Genomic DNA, 17,234 nt, shown 5'->3' on the forward strand with positions numbered 1-17,234 from the left:
CAGTGTGTCCCTCCTTAGCTGTCCCCAACACGTCCCCAGTGTGTCCCCAACGCGTCCCCAACATGTCCCCCAGCCCTGGGAGAAGCTCTCGGCTGTGGCCACCTGCCTGACTCAGGGCCAGGTCCCACCGCGCTGTCCCCCAGCGTGTCCTTGGTATGTCCCTTGTCCCCAGGACGAGCCGGCAGCGATGACGACCCACGAGCTGCCCGGCTCCGCTGTCACCTTCGAGGTGACAGGGCTGGCGCCTGGCCACGCCTTTGAGCTCTTCATCCAGGCCCAGCGGAAGCAGCACCTCGGAGCACCCGGCACCCTACGCATCCGCACCCGTACGTGTCACCCGCTCAGCATGGGGAGCGCGAGGGGGGTGGGCACGGGGGTGGGGACAGCGATGGGGACAACATGGACGGCGATGGGCATGGGCATGGGGACAGGGGTGGGGACGGCACATGGGTGGGGTGATGGTGATGGTGATGGCAGGGTCGTGGGTGGGGGGACAGCATGGGGACAGGGGTGGGGAGGGCATGGGGGCGGGGACACCATGGGCATGGGGACAGGGACAGGGATGGCACAGGGATGGGGACAGCGATGGCATGGGGACAGGGGTGGCATTAGCAGAGGGATGGGGACAGCATGGGCGTGGGGACGGGGACGGGGTTGGGGACAGTGATGGGTCATGGGTGGGGGCACAGCAATGGGGACAGCGTGGGCACAGGGACAGGGGTGGGGGTGGCATGGGGACAAGGGTGGCATGGGGGTGGGGAAAGCCTGGGGACGTGGATGGCGTGAGCACAGGGGTGGGGGCGGGGATGGGGACAGCCAGGGAGGTGGCATGGGGATGACACGAGAATGGGCCCAAGGCATGGTGACAGGGACAGCACGGTGATGGTGGTGGGGGCAACACATGGGTGGGGACAGTGTGGGGGGGACAGGGACAGCACGGGGACAGACACGGGGACAGGGGTGGCACAGGCATGGGATGAGGAGAGCACTGACATGGGGACAGGGGTGGGATGGTGACAAGTGTGGGGGTGGCATGGCCATGGGGAGGGGGACAGGGACTGGGGTGGGCATGGGGACAGGGGTGGTGCCTGCAGCCTCTGTCCGTCCCCATGTGTCCGTGTGTTCCCATGGCTCTGTGGGTCTACATGCGTCTGTCTGTCCTGGTGGGTCTGTGTGTCACCGGTCTGTCGCTGTGGGTCCGTATGTCCCCTTGGGCCCATCTATCTCCGCCTGTCCCCATGGGTCCGTGTGTCCCATGGGTCTGTCTGTCCCCATGGACTCGTCTGTCCCCATGGGTCCGTGTGTCCCCATGGGCTCGTCTGTCCCTATGGGCTCGTCTGTCCCCATGGGTCCTTGTGTCCCCATGGGCTCGTCTGTCCCTATGGGCTCGTCTGTCCCCATGGGTCCTTGTGTCCCCATGGGCTCGTCTGTCCCCATGGGTCCATGCGTCCCCTTGGGCCCATCTATCTGCGTCTGTCCCCATGGGTCCGTGTGTCCCCTTGGACTCGACTGTCCCCATGGGTCTGTCTGTCCCCACATCTCCTGGTGCTTCGCCGTGCGTCCCTCTGTTGCCTGCGTCCGGATGTCCCCGGTCTGTTCCCATGATTCTGGGTGTCCCCAGTCTATCCCCATGGGTGTCCCCACTCAGTCCCTATGTGTCCGTCTGTCCTCGTCCCTTCCTGCGTCCATCCATCCCTGTGTCCTTGCTGTGGGTCCCCAGGCTGTGCTGGACAGGGAGTTTTGGGGACGGGTTGATGACCCTGGTCCCCTTTGCTCTCACAGTGCTTGCCCAGACTCTTCCCACCTACGGGGGCTCCCCAGGGTCCCCTCAGGGTTCCCTGATGTCCCCGGCGTCACCAGTGGCCCCAGCATCACCATCAGCGCGAGGGTCTCCGGCATCCCCAAGGTCCCCAGTGTCACCAGCATCCCGGGGGTCACCAGGGTCCCTGGGATCACCGGCATCACCAGTGTCACCGGATGCATCCTTGGGGTCACCAGGGTCTTTGGGGTCACCAGCATCTCCAAGGTTTCCGGTGTCCCCAGTATCTCGAGGGTCCCCAGCATCCCCAAGGTCCCCAGTGTCACCAGACTCCCCGGGGTCACCGGTGTCCCCAAGATCCCCAGAAGCACCAACATCTCCAGTGTCCCCAAGGTCACCTGCATCTCCACGGTCCCCAGCATCACCACAGTCCCCTGTATCACCTCCATCTCCATGGTCCCCGGTGTCCCCCGCAGCCCCACTGTCCCCCGTGCTCCCGGGTGGCCCATCCCTGCATGACCTGGGGGCTAAGCTCTCCTCCTACAATGGCTCCTTGCTGCAGCGCCTGGAGAGTCACCTCCGGGCTACAAACTTCCCCCTCCGGGGCAACCAAACGGTGCCGGCAGTGGCCCGTGCTATCCTCTCTTACCTTCTACGCCGCAGCCCGGCCCTGTTGCGTCACCAGCTCCTCCGCCAGATCCCCCATCCCAAGCCCCAGCTGATCCCGGGGGCCGCCGGCGAGGCTTTGGTGGACCTGGATGGGCTGCGGGGCCATGCAGAGACTGTGGTGATCCGTTACCGGCTCCTGGAAGAGCCAGAGGGGGCCGAGGGGGAGCTACAGGTGCCGGGGCACACGGCGGTGGCCCGGGTGCCAGGGCTGGTGCCAGGGGCCATGTACCGGGTGGAGGTGCACGGCGTGGTGCGGGGGCACGTCTCCAAGTCCTACACATTCCTGGTGACGGCAGGTGGGTGATGGGAATGGAGACGGGGACAACATTGCACGGGGACATCCCACAACCGCCTGCTTCTCTTTTGGGTGCAGGGGTAGGTGGCACCGACGAGCCCCCACTGGACTGGGAGGACACTTATGAGATGGAGTTGACTGAGCCCCAAGGTGCCGTAGCCAAAGCAGGTACCATCGGGTGGTCCATGGCAGCACTGGGAGGGACCCAAGCGTTCTGGCTCAACTGCTCGTGGTAGACAAGTTGGGGTGGGTGAGTGAGTGAGTGGGTGGATGGTTGGATGGATGGTGGCTGGCTGGCTGGCTGGCTGGCTGGCTGGCTGGCTGGCTGGCTGGATGGATGGATGGATGGATGGATGGATGGATGGATGGATGGATGGATGGATGGATGGATGGATGGATGGACGGACGGATGGATGGATGGATGGACGGATGGATGGATGGATGGATGGATGGATGGATGGATGGACGGATGGATGGATGGATGGATGGATGGATGGATGGATGGACGGATGGACGGATGGATGGATGGATGGATGGATGGATGGATGGATGGATGGATGGATGGATGGATGGATGGATGGATGGATGGATGGATGGATGGATAGATGGATGGATGGATGGATGGATGGATGGATGGATGGATGGATGGATAGATGGATGGATGGATGGATGGATGGATGGATGGATGGATGGATGGATGGATGGATGGATGGATGGATGGACGGATGGATGGATGGATGGATGGATGGATGGATGGATGGATGGATGGATGGATGGATGGATAGATGGTTGGATGGGTGTGAGGATGGGTGGGTGGGTGGATGGATGGATGGATGGATGGATGGATGGATGGATGGATGGATGGATGGATGGATGGATGGATGGATAGATGGATGGATGGATGGATGGATGGATGGACGGATGGATGGATGGATGGATGGATGGATGGATGGATGGATGGATGGATGGATGGATGGATGGATGGATGGATGGATGGATGGATGGATAGATGGTTGGATGGGTGTGAGGATGGGTGGGTGGGTGGATGGATGGATGGATGGATGGATGGATGGATGGATGGATGGATGGATGGATGGATGGATGGATGGATGGATGGATGGATGGATGGATGGATGGATGGATGGACGGATGGATGGATGGACGGATGGATGGATGGATGGATGGATGGATAGATGGTTGGATGGGTGTGAGGATGGGTGGGTGGATGGATGGATGGATGGATGGATGGATGGATGGATGGATGGATGGATGGATGGATGGATGGATGGATGGATGGATGGATGGATGGATGGATGGATGGAAGGTTGGATAGATAGGTGGCTGGATGGATGGGTGGGAGGTTGAATAGGTGGCTTCAAAGACTGATGTAAGAAAAGTGAATGGAAACCCAGGTCACTGAATGGGTGGAAGCCCAGATTCTCAGGTGGACAAATGAGTGAACAGACAAATAAATGGACTGATGGATGGAACAATGGACAAAGAACAAAATGAATGGATGATTGGATGGATGGGTGGACACCCAGTTGGTTCACTGGGAGGATGGGTGGATGGCTGGGTGCTTGGATTGAAGGGTGCAGGATGAGACAGGTGGGTGGATGGACAGGGGTTCAGCAGAAGGATGCATGGATGGTGGGATCTTCATGCTCTGCTTTGTGCCATCTCTTTTGCAGTGCCGGCCCCGCTGCCAGAGGAACCACCATCCCGGCCAATCCTGGGTGAGCTCACGGCCTCCCAGGTCACCCCCAACTCTGTCCATCTGGAGTGGAGCGTCCTCGAGGGCACATTTGACTCCTTCACGGTGCAGTACAGGGATGCCCAGGGCCAACCTCAAGCACTTGCAGTTGATGGTGGTTCACGCTCGGTGACCGTGCCTGGGCTGTCACCGTCCCGCCGCTACAAGTTCAACCTGTACGGGGTGTGGGGTCGGAAACGGATTGGTCTTATCTCCACCGACGCCGTCACAGGTGAGGACATCTCTGGGCCCCATCTATGTCCTCTACAGGTGCTGGGTTTGGAGCAAGGCAAGAGCCCTGGCAAGACCTTTGACCTTGTGGGATATGGGAAGAGCATCTGGCCCTGGGTTTGGTGGTGGGCATGGGTGCATGCAAGCTCAGAGGGATGGAGGGACGTTTGTATGGAAGGGCAGACAAGGGGATGAGCGTGTGGGTGTTTGATCAGAAGGTGGATGGTGTGTGGATGGATGGATGGGTGGGTGGATGGGCGGATGGATGGATGGATGGATGGATGGATGGATGGATGGATGGATGGATGGATGGATGGATGGATGGACAAACAACTGGGGAAATGTATGGAAGGGTGGCTGGTTGGGTGAGTTGAGTGATAGGTGTGTGATAACATGGTGGAGGGGAAGGGAGAGAGAAGATGGGCAGAAGGAGGGATGAAGAGAGGGAAGGAGGGAGGGATGTTTGTCCCTAATATGTCCTGCACTGTGCCGTTGCTGTTGCAGCCCCAGCCCCACCAAAGGAGGAACCACCATCCCAGCCAATCCTGGGCGAGCTCACGGCCTCCCACGTCACCCCCGACTCCGTGCAGCTCGACTGGAGCGTCCCCGAGGGCACCTTTGACTCCTTCACGGTGCAGTACAGGGATGCCCAAGGCGAGCCCCAGGTGCTGCCCGTGGACGGTGGTTCACGCTCGGTGACGGTGCCTGGGCTGTCACCGTCCCGCCGCTACAAGTTCAACCTGTACGGGGTGTGGGGTCGGAAACGCCTGGGCCCCGTCTCCACCGACGCCGTCACAGGTGGGTGGGGTGTCGGACCACCCATGCCCTTGCTGGCCAGGGGTCGGAGTACGGCAGGAGCTGGGGCAGGGCCTGCTGAAGATCCATGGCATTTCTGGGAAGTGGGAACTTCTCTTGGGGGTTGGTGACCGTGGGGTGGGTGGATGGGCTGGCTGCAGGCAGTATAAAGGTAGTAAGGGAGGGGGAGAGAGGTGGAAGTCTGGAGACAGAGCATGATGGGGGTACGAGTGGTAGGATGAGTGTGTGGCTCATGTGGTGAGGACATGGATGGATGGATGGATGGATGGATGGATGGATGGATGGATGGATGGATGGATGGATGGATGGATGGATGGATGGATGGATGGATGGATGGATGGATGGATGGATGGATGATAGTGGGTGGTTGGTTAGGAGGTTATCCTAGAATCATAGAATTATTAAGGTTGGAAAAGACATCTAGGATCATCAAGTCCAACTGCCAAACCAACACCACCATCCCTCCTAAACCATGCCCTGAAGTGTCATGTCTACATGGTTTTTGAACATCTCCAGGGATGGTGACTCTCCCAACTCTCTGGGCAGCCTGTGCCAGGGCCTGGCCACTACTGCAGTAAAGAAATTGTTCCTCACATCCAACCTAAACCTCCCCTGACGCAGCTTGGGGCCGTTCCCTCTCGTCCCATCACTGGTGACGTGGGAGCAGAGACCAGCCCCCCCCTCACTCCAGCCCCTCTCAGGCAGCTGCAGAGAGCGAGAAGCGCTCCCCTCAGCCCCCCCTTCTCCAGGCTAAACCCCGCCAGCCCCCCCAGCCGCCCCCCAGCACACTTGTGCTCCAGACCCTGCCCCAGCCCCGCTGCCCTTCTCTGGACACGCTCCAGCCCCTCAAGGCCCTGCTTGTCCCGAGGGGCCCAAACCTGAGCCCAGCATTCGAGGTGGGGCCTCCCCAGGGCCGAGCACAGGGGCCCCATCCCTGCCCGGCCCCTGCTGGCCACACCAGGGCTGACACAAGCCCGGGGGCTGGTGGCCTCCTTGGCCACCCGGGCACTGCTGGCTCATGCCCAGCCGGCTGTCAGCCAGCACCCCCAGGGCCTTCTCCGCCGGGCACTTCCCAGCCCCTCTGCCCCAGGCCTGGGGCGCTGCCTGGGGTTGGTGTGACCCAAGGGCAGGACCCGGCCCTTGGCCTTGTTAATCCTCACACAACTGGCCTCGCCCCATGGATCCAGCCTTTTCACGTCCCTCTCAGAGCCTTCCTGCCCCCCAGCAGGTTGACACTCCTGCCCCACCTGGTGTCATCTGCCACTACAGGACATCTTATGGAGGCTGGGTTGAGGTGGAAGAAGAGATGGAGCATGGATGTTTAGGAGGATGAATGTATGCAGGATGGATGGACAGATGGATGGATGGATGGATGGATGGACGGATGGATGGATGGATGGATGCGTGGATGGATGGATGGATGGATGGATGGATGGGTGGATGGATGGATGGATGGATGGATGGATGGATGGATGGATGGATGGATGGATGGATGGATGGATGACTGAATTTTATTGCCTGGATTCTCTCCTCTGTTGCAGCTGCAGCCGAGCCAGAGGAGGAACCACCATCCCAGCCAATCCTGGGCGAGCTCACGGCCTCCCACGTCACCCCCGACTCCGTGCAGCTCGACTGGAGCGTCCCCGAGGGCACCTTTGACTCCTTCACGGTGCAGTACAGGGATGCCCAAGGCCAGCCCCAGGTGCTGCCCGTGGACGGTGGTTCACGCTCGGTGACCGTGCCTGGGCTGTCACCGTCCCGCCGCTACAAGTTCAACCTGTACGGGGTGTGGGGTCGGAAACGCCTGGGCCCCGTCTCCACCGACGCCGTCACAGGTGAGGGCACGTGCAGGGCCTGTCTGTGTCCTCTTTGGGTGCTGGGTTTGAGTGTGTCAGGAGCTGGGACAGGGCTCGTGGTGGTGCCTTGGGACTGTTGGGAAATGGGAACACTCAGGGGATGGATGGCGGGATGTTACCGTGCAGCGCTGGAGGGATGGAAGGACAGGCTGATGGATGGATGTTTGTTGGTTGGCTGAATGGATGAATGCAGGGAAGGTTCTGTGCTTGGGTGGGTGGAAGTTTGATAAGCAGTATGATTTTTGGGTTGAAGACTTGAATGGCTGGAGAGATGCTTTTGTACCTAAGTGTCTTGGATAAATGGCTGAATGCATGGACGGATGGATGGATGGATGGATGGATGGATGGATGGATGCATGGATGGATGGATGGATGGATGGATGGATGGATGGATGGATGGATGGATGACTGAATTTTATTGCCTGGATTCTCTCCTCTGTTGCAGCTGCAGCCGAGCCAGAGGAGGAACCACCATCCCAGCCAATCCTGGGCGAGCTCACGGCCTCCCACGTCACCCCCGACTCCGTGCAGCTCGACTGGAGCGTCCCCGAGGGCACCTTTGACTCCTTCACGGTGCAGTACAGGGATGCCCAAGGCCAGCCCCAGGTGCTGCCCGTGGACGGTGGTTCACGCTCGGTGACCGTGCCTGGGCTGTCACCGTCCCGCCGCTACAAGTTCAACCTGTACGGGGTGTGGGGTCGGAAACGCCTGGGCCCCGTCTCCACCGACGCCGTCACAGGTGAGGGCACGTGCAGGGCCTGTCCGTGTCCCCACTGGGCGCTGGGTTTGGAGTGGGGCTGGAGCTGGGACAGGGCCCGTGGGCCGCATAGGAAATGAGAATCAGAGAATCATTATGTTGGAAACATCTCTCAGATGATCAAGTCCAACCTCCAACCCAACACTCCCAGACCTCCTTAACCATGCCTGAAGTGCCACGTCTACATGGTTTTTGAACACCCCCAGGGATGGTGACTTCCCCACCTCTCTGGGCAGCCTGTGCCAGGGCCTGACAGATCTTGCAGTGAAGAAATCGTTCCTCATATCCAATCAAAACCTCCCCTCATGCAGCCTGACGACATTTTCTCTCATCCCGTCACTACTGATGTGAGAAAGGGGACCAACCCCCACATACATACAGCCCCTCTCAGGCAGCTGCAGAGAGCGAGAAGGGCTCCCCTCAGCCTCCCCTTCTCCAGGCTAAACCCCCCCAGCTCCCTCAGCCGCCCCCCCAGCACACTTGTGCTCCAGACCCTGCCCCAGCCCCGCTGCCCTTCTCTGGACACGCTCCAGCCCCTCAAGGCCCTTCTTGTCCCGAGGGGCCCAAACCTGAGCCCAGCATTCGAGGTGGGGCCTCCCCAGGGCCCAGCACAGGGGCCCCATCCCTGCCCGGCCCCTGCTGGCCACACCAGGGCTGACACAAGCCCGGGGGCTGGTGGCCTCCTTGGCCACCCGGGCACTGCTGGCTCATGCCCAGCCGGCTGTCAGCCAGCCCCCCCAGGGCCTTCCCCGCCGGGCACTTCCCAGCCCCTCTGCCCCAGGCCTGGGGCGCTGCCTGGGGTTGGTGTGACCCAAGGGCAGGGCCCGGCACTGGGCCTTGTTAATCCTCATACAGCTGGCCTCGGCCCATGGATCCAGCCTTTCCACGTCCCCCTGCAGAGCCTTCCTGCCCCTCAGCAGGTTGACACTCCCACCCAACATGGTGTCATCTGCCACTACAGGACATCTTATGGGGGCTGGGATGAGGTGGAAGAAGAGATGGAGCATGGATGTTTAGGAGGATGAATGTATGCAGGATGGATGGACAGATGGATGGATGGATGGATGGATGGATGGACGGGTGGGTATATGGATGGATGGGTGGGTAGGTGAATGGGTGGATGGATGGATGGACAAACTGATGGATGGACGTTTGTTGACTGATGAACGGTATATGGAAGGAATGTTGGGGAGGATGAGGGGGTGGGGGGAAAGGTAGAAATCAGGATGAGTGATGGGTTGAAGGATGAAAGTTTGGAGATATGGTTGCATGGCAAGATGTCTTGCTGGATGGATGGATGGATGGATGGATGGATGGATGGATGGATGGATGGATGGATGGATGGATGGATGGATGGATGGATGGATGGATGGATGGATGGATGGATGGATGGATGGATGGATGGATGGATGGATGGATGGATGGATGGACGGAAACACGGATGTGCGGATGGATGGATGGATGGATGGATGGATGGATGGATGGATGGATGGATGGATGGATGGATGGATGGATGGATGGATGGATGGTGGATGGGTGGATGGATGGACACTGAGGTGTCTCATGGCTGGATGAATGGATCGGGGAGAATAAAATAAAAAATTGTGAGAATACGTACGTGGTTGGGGCAAGCTGTCAGCTGGGTGGGGGATGTGGTGCGTGGATCAAAGGAGAGTCGGGAGAGAGTTAGGACATGGGTGGGTGGCTGGTTTGAAGGGTGATGGGTGCAACGGTGATAAGGCTGGATGAAGGACAGGTGGGAGATTGCTTGAGTGAGATGACCACTGGAGAGCAGATGAGGTGCCTGTATGGATGGTTCAGACTACAGCTGGCTAGAGGAAAGCATGGATACCTAAGAAAATAAGATCAATTGATGGACAGATAGAAACATTGATGTTAATTGTTTGCATTTTGTGCTGTCTGTTGCAGCAGCAGCCGAGCCAGAGGAGGAACCACCATCCCAGCCAATCCTGGGCGAGCTCACGGCCTCCCAGGTCACCCCCGACTCCGTGCAGCTCGACTGGAGCGTCCGCCAGGGCACCTTTGACTCCTTCACGGTGCAGTACAGGGATGCCCAAGGCCAGCCCCAGGTGCTGCCCGTGGACGGTGGTTCACGCTCGGTGACCGTGCCTGGGCTGTCACCGTCCCGCCGCTACAAGTTCAACCTGTACGGGGTGTGGGGTCGGAAACGCCTGGGCCCCGTCTCCACCGACGCCGTCACAGGTGAGGGCACGTGCAGGGCCTCTCCGTGTCCTCTTTGGGTGCTGGGTTTGGAGTGGGGCTGGAGCTGGGACAGGGCTCGTGGTGGTGCCTTGGTACTGTTGGGAAGTGGGAACACTCAGGGGATGGATGGGGGGATGTTACCGTGCAGCGCTGGAGGGATGGAAGGACAGGCTGATGGATGGATGTTTGTTGGTTGGCTGAATGGATGAATGCAGGGAAGGTTGCGTGCGTGGGTGGGAGGGAGGGTAGAAGGCAAAATGATTGTTGGGTTGAAGAGGTGAATGGTTTCACAGGCAGTTGTATTGCAAGGTGTCTTGATGGATTGATGGGTGAATACGTGACTGGCTGGCTGGCTGGCTGGCTGGCTGGCTGGCTGGCTGGCTGGCTGGCTGGCTGGCTGGATGGATGGATGGATGGATGGATGGATGGATGGATGGATGGATGGATGGATGGATGGATGGATGGATGGATGGATGGATGGATGGATGGATGGATGGATGGATGGATGGATGGATGGATGGATGGATGGATGGATGGATGGATGGAAGCTAGAAGGCTGTTTGAATTAACGGATCAATAGAGGAATCATGGTTAGGTGTTGCGATCAGAGATGGTTGGAGTATGGCTGGGTTGCGGCAGTTTCAGAGCTGGAATGGTGGTTTTTATTGCTGGATGGAGGCACGATGGGGTGGATGGATGGAATTTGGATGGACGGATGGATGGGTGGGTTAATGGGTGGAGAGATTATTATATGGACTTTTGGATGAATGAAGAATGGATGGGTGACTCCTTGCTTGGTTGGTCAAATGCATGGATACACGGATGATGGATAAACAACTGGGGGATTGCGTGTCTGTTTGTGAGCTGGATGAGTGAGTGAATGACGTTGTGGACTTGGGTTTGGATGAAAGATTGGGTGGTTGAATGGGTGGTTACGTGGACATTGGGACAGTTGGTTGGTTGGGGATTGATGGATGAATGCATTCAAAGAGTGACTGAAGGCAAAAGTTGTGGGTGGATGGATGGATGGATGGATGAACAATTAGATGAGTGCATGTCTGTTTTCTGACCTGGATAAATGACTCTATGGGCATGGAATTGGACGGACGGGTGTGAGGCTGGATGGTTGGTTGGATGGGTACTGGGAAGGTTAGTTCGTTGCGGACTGATGGAAGCCTAAGTGTATGGTTGGTAGGTGAGGGTTCATGGTTGTGATGGATTCAGGAAGTGACTGAAGGTAAAAGTAGTAGATGGATGGTTGAGTAGATGGTGCGTGGTAAGAAGCTTGGTTGGGTGGATGGATGGATGGATGGATTGTTATTACAAGGAATGTGTCGTCTTTGTAGCAGCAGCCGAGCCGGAGGAGGAACCACCATCCCAGCCAATCCTGGGCGAGCTCACGGCCTCCCACGTCACCCCCGACTCCGTGCAGCTCGACTGGAGCGTCCCCGAGGGCACCTTTGACTCCTTCACGGTGCAGTACAAGGATGCCCAAGGCCAGCCCCAGGTGCTGCCCGTGGACGGTGGTTCACGCTCGGTGACCGTGCCTGGGCTGTCACCGTCCCGCCGCTACAAGTTCAACCTGTACGGGGTGTGGGGTCGGAAACGCCTGGGCCCCGTCTCCACCGACGCCGTCACAGGTGCACGTGCATGGCCTCTCCGTGTCCCCACTGGGCGCTGGGTTTGGAGTGGGGCTGGAGCTTGGACAGGGCTCGTGGTGGTGCCTTGGTCCTTGTGCGGAATGCAAATAGTTTATTGGGCTTCCTGGGGGAGGGAGGGATGGGGAGATATTTGGTTGGTTGGAGAGATGAATGAAGAGAGAGATGGTGGTATGGAAGGGTGTCTTGATGGCTTGATGGCTTAATGGCTGGATGAGTTTAGTGGTTGAATATGTTGCTGGCTGGCTGAATTAGAAGTATCAACATATCATAGAATGTCTGTAGTTGGAAGGGACCCACAAGGAGCATCGAGCCCAGCTCCTGTCCCTGCACAGGACACCCCAAATTCACACCGTGTCTCTCAGGACCTTGTCCAAGTGCTTCTGGAATATCGCCAGGCTGGTGCCGTGATGCCTCCCTGGGGAGCCTGTGCCAGGGCTCCACCACCCTCTGGAAGTACCTTTTCCTAATATTGAACCTAAACCTCCCCGGCACATCTTCCTGCCTTTCCCTCGGGGCCTGGCGTTGGGCACCAGAGAGAAGAGACCAGCCCTGCCCCTCCTCCTCCCCTCGGGAGGGAGCTGCAGAGCGCCATGAGGGCTGCCCTCGGCCTCCTCTGCTCGAGGCTGAACAAACCCAGCGACTTCAGCCGCTCCTCATACACTTTCCCCTCTAAACCCTTCCCCAGCTCCGCGGCCTCCTCGGGACACTCTCCCGTAGCTTTATACCCTCAATGTCCTGCGGCGCCCAAGGCTACCCACAGCACTCGAGGTGAGGCCGCCCCAGTGCGGAGCAGAGCAGGACAATCCCCCCCTCGCCCGGCTGCGATGCAGGGCTCGGTGCCCCCCAGGGCACGGCTGGCCCTCGGGGCTGCCAGGGCACGCTGCTGGCTGCTGTTCAAGGAAGCGTGGTTAGATGGTGGGATCACAGAATGGATGGAATATGGATGGCTTTGAGGCAGTTCCAGAGATGGAATGGTCGATTGGATGGTTGGATGGTGGCACAGTTGTGTTTATGTGGGTGGATGGTGCTTGACTGGGTGAATTGGTGGATTGGTGCAAGGATGGGAGAGTGGATGGATGGATCGATAAGAAGTTTAATGAGTGCATGTCTGTTTTGTGAGCCAGATGAGTGATTCGCTGATTGTGTGGGCATAGAATTGGAAGAAAGGTTGGGTAGGTGAATGAGTGGTGGGATGGGTGGTAGGTTGTCTGCTTGTTGGAGGATGAAATGGATGTTTGGTGGTTGTAGAGTCGACGGGCGGAAAAGATTCATGGAGTGACTGAAGAAAAAATTGTGGGTGGATGGATGGATGGATGGATGGATGGATGGATGGATGGATGGATGGATGGATGGATGGATGGATGGATGGATGGATGGATGGATGGATGGATGGATGGATGGATGGACGGATGGATGGATGGATGGACGGATGGATGGATGGACGGATGGATGGATGGATGGATGGATGGATGGATGGATGGAGGGATGGATGGAGGGATGGATGGAGGGATGGATGGAGGGATGCATGGATGGAGGGATGGATGGATGGATGGATGGATGGATGCATGGATGGATGGATGCATGGATGCATGGATGCATGGATGCATGGATGCATGGATGGATGCATGGATGCATGGATGCATGGATGCATGGATGCATGGATGCATGGATGGACGGATGGATGGGTGGGTAGATGGATGGACGGATGGACGGATGGACGGATGGACGGATGGACGGATGGATGGATGGATGGATGGATGGATGGATGGATGGATGGATGGATGGATGGATGGATGGACGGATGGATGGATGGATGGATGGATGGATGGATGGATGGATGGATGGGTGTGTGGGTGGGTGGGTGGGTTGAAGGATAAACAGTTTTATGAGTTCATGTCTGTTTTCTGACCAATATCAGTGAGTGGATGATTTCGTGTGCATGGAATTGGATGGATGGGTCTGAGGGTGGATGGGTGGTTACAGGTTGATGGAGGCCTATCAGTATGGTTGGTGATTGACGGTTCATGGGTGGAATGGATTTAAGAAGTGACTGAAGAGCAAAGAAATAGACAGATGATTGGATGGATGGATGGATGGATGGATGGATGGATGGATGGATGGATGGATGGATGGATGGATGGATGGATGGATGGATGGATGGATGGATGGATGGATGGATGGATGGGTGGATGTGCGGATGTTTGGATGGTTGGATGGATGGATAGATGGATGGTTGGATGGATGGATAGATGGATGGTTGGATGGATGGATGGATGCTAACTGTATTTTTATTGCCCAGATTGTGTCGTTTCTGTTGCAGCCGTGGTCGAGCCAGAGGAGGAACCACCATCCCAGCCAATCCTGGGCGAGCTCACGGCCTCCCACGTCACCCCCGACTCCGTGCAGCTCGACTGGAGCGTCCCCGAGGGCACCTTTGACTCCTTCACGGTGCAGTACAAGGATGCCCAAGGCCAGCCCCAGGTGCTGCCCGTGGACGGTGGTTCACGCTCGGTGACCGTGCCTGGGCTGTCACCGTCCCGCCGCTACAAGTTCAACCTGTACGGGGTGTGGGGTCGGAAACGCCTGGGCCCCGTCTCCACCGACGCCGTCACAGGTGAGGGCACGTGCAGGGCCTGTCCGTGTCCCCACTGGGCGCTGGGTTTGGAGTGTGTCAGGAGCTGGGACAGGGCCCGTGGGCCGCATAGGAAATGAGAATCAGAGAATCATTATGTTGGAAACATCTCTCAGATGATCAAGTCCAACCTCCAACCCAACACTCCCAGACCTCCTTAACCGTGCCTGAAGTGCCACGTCTACATGGTTTTTGAACACCCCCAGGGATGGTGACTTCCCCAAATCTCTGGGCAGCCTGTGCCAGGGCCTGACAGATCTTGCAGTGAAGAAATTGTTCCTCATATCCAATCAAAACCTCCCCTCATGCAGCTTGAGGACATTTCCTCTCGTCCCGTCACTACTGATGTGAGAAAGGGGACCAACCCCCACATACATACAGCCCCTCTCAGGCAGCTGCAGAGAGCGAGCAGGGCTCCCCTCAGCCCCCTCTTCTCCAGGCTAAACCCCCCCAGCCCCCCCAGCCGCCCCCCAGCACACTTGTGCTCCAGACCCTGCCCCAGCCCCGCTGCCCTTCTCTGGACACGCTCCAGCCCCTCAAGGCCCTGCTTGTCCCGAGGGGCCCAAACCTGAGCCCAGCACTCGAGGTGGGGCCTCCCCAGGGCCGAGCACAGGGGCCCCATCCCTGCCCGGCCCCTGCTGGCCACACCAGTGCTGACACAAGCCCGGGGGCTGGTGGCCTCCTTGGCCACCCGGGCACTGCTGGCTCATGCCCAGCCGGCTGTCAGCCAGCCCCCCCAGGGCCTTCTCCGCCGGGCACTTCCCAGCCCCTCTGCCCCAGGCCTGGGGCGCTGCCTGGGGTTGGTGTGACCCAAGGGCAGGACCCGGCCCTTGGCCTTGTTAATCCTCATACAGCTGGCCTCGCCCCATGGATCCAGCCTGTCCAGGTCCCTCTGTAGGGCCTCCCCGCCCTCCAGCAGGTTGACACTCCCACCCAACCTGGTGTCATCTGCCACTACAGGACATCTTATGGAGGCTGGGATGAGGTGGAAGAAGAGATGGAGCATGGATGTTTAGGAGGATGAATGTATGCAGGATGGATGGACAGAAGGATGGATGGATGGATGGATGGATGGATGGATGGATGGATGGATGGATGGATGGATGGATGGGCGGATGGATGATACGGTGGATGGTGGATGGATGGATGGATGGACACAGTGAGGTGTCTCATGGCTGGATGAATGGATCGGGGAGAATAAAATAAAAAATTGTGAGAATACGTACGTGGTTGGGGCAAGCTGTCAGCTGGGTGGGGGATGTGGTGCGTGGATCAAAGGAGAGTCGGGAGAGAGGAAGGACATGGGTGGGTGGCTGGTTTGAAGGGTGATGGGTGCAACGGTGATAAGGCTGGATGAAGGACAGGTGGGAGATTGCTTGAGTGAGATGACCACTGGAGAGCAGATGAGGTGCCTGTATGGATGGTTCAGACTACAGCTGGCTAGAGGAAAGCATGGATACCTAAGAAAATAAGATCAACTGATGGACAGATAGAAACATTGATGTTAATTGTTTGCATTTTGTGCTGTCTGTTGCAGCTGCAGCCGAGCCAGAGGAGGAACCACCATCCCAGCCAATCCTGGGCGAGCTCACGGCCTCCCACGTCACCCCCGACTCCGTGCAGCTCGACTGGAGCGTCCCCGAGGGCACCTTTGACTCCTTCATGGTGCAGTACAAGGATGCCCAAGGCCAGCCCCAGGTGCTGCCCGTGGACGGTGGTTCACGCTCGGTGACCGTGCCTGGGCTGTCACCGTCCCGCCGCTACAAGTTCAACCTGTACGGGGTGTGGGGTCGGAAACGCCTGGGCCCCGTCTCCACCGACGCCGTCACAGGTGAGGGCACGTGCAGGGCCTGTCCATGTCCTCTTTGGGTGCTGGGTTTGGAGTGGGGCTGGAGCTGGGACAGGGCCCGTGGGCCGCATGGGAAATGAGAATCAGAGAATCATTATGTTGGAAACATCTCTCAGATGATCAAGTCCAACCTCCAACCCAACACTCCCAGACCTCCTTAACCGTGCCTGAAGTGCCACGTCTACATGGTTTTTGAACACCCCCAGGGATGGTGACTTCCCCAAATCTCTGGGCAGCCTGTGCCAGGGCCTAACAGATCTTGCAGTGAAAAATCGTTCCTCATATCCAATCAAAACCTCCCCTCATGCAGCCTGACGACATTTTCTCTCATCCCGTCACTACTGATGTGAGAAAGGGGACCAACCCCCACATACATACAGCCCCTCTCAGGCAGCTGCAGAGAGCGAGAAGGGCTCCCCTCAGCCTCCCCTTCTCCAGGCTAAACCCCCCCAGCTCCCCCAGCCGCCCCCCAGCACACTTGTGCTCCAGACCCTGCCCCAGCCCCGCTGCCCTTCTCTGGACACGCTCCAGCCCCTCCAGGCCCTTCTTGTCCCGAGGGGCCCAAACCTGAGCCCAGCATTCGAGGTGGGGCCTCCCCAGGGCCGAGCACAGGGGCCCCATCCCTGCCCGGCTCCTGCTGGCCACCCCAGTGCTGACACAAGCCCGGGGGCTGGTGGCCTCCTTGGCCCCCTGGGCCCTGCTGGCTCATGCCCAGCCGGCTGTCAGCCAGCAC

The 17,234-nt window shown here is 58.6% G+C and overlaps 2 protein-coding genes across 2 annotated transcripts in view; both read left to right on the plus strand.

The window, feature by feature from the left end:
• The window catches only part of LOC135317435 (tenascin-X-like), a 62,111-nt gene that overhangs the window by 2,827 nt on the left and 42,050 nt on the right, over nucleotides 1–17,234 (plus strand). The window contains 9 exon segments of the mRNA XM_064473714.1: nucleotides 173–326; nucleotides 1,783–1,906; nucleotides 2,027–2,724; nucleotides 2,802–2,891; nucleotides 4,415–4,708; nucleotides 5,212–5,505; nucleotides 7,071–7,358; nucleotides 7,825–8,118; nucleotides 11,706–11,999. Of these exon segments, the coding sequence (XP_064329784.1) occupies nucleotides 173–326; nucleotides 1,783–1,906; nucleotides 2,027–2,724; nucleotides 2,802–2,891; nucleotides 4,415–4,708; nucleotides 5,212–5,505; nucleotides 7,071–7,358; nucleotides 7,825–8,118; nucleotides 11,706–11,999 (2,530 nt within the window).
• Nucleotides 13,990–17,234, plus strand: part of LOC135317447 (tenascin-X-like) — a 10,879-nt gene continuing 7,634 nt past the window's right edge. Inside the window, exons 1-3 of the mRNA XM_064473737.1 lie at nucleotides 13,990–14,026; nucleotides 14,341–14,634; nucleotides 16,190–16,483. Coding sequence (XP_064329807.1) covers nucleotides 13,990–14,026; nucleotides 14,341–14,634; nucleotides 16,190–16,483 — 625 coding nt within the window. The remainder of the gene's footprint in view (nucleotides 14,027–14,340; nucleotides 14,635–16,189; nucleotides 16,484–17,234) is intronic.

Source organism: Phalacrocorax carbo, chromosome 26, assembly GCF_963921805.1.
Source record: "Phalacrocorax carbo chromosome 26, bPhaCar2.1, whole genome shotgun sequence".
NCBI classification, from domain to species: domain Eukaryota; kingdom Metazoa; phylum Chordata; class Aves; order Suliformes; family Phalacrocoracidae; genus Phalacrocorax; species Phalacrocorax carbo.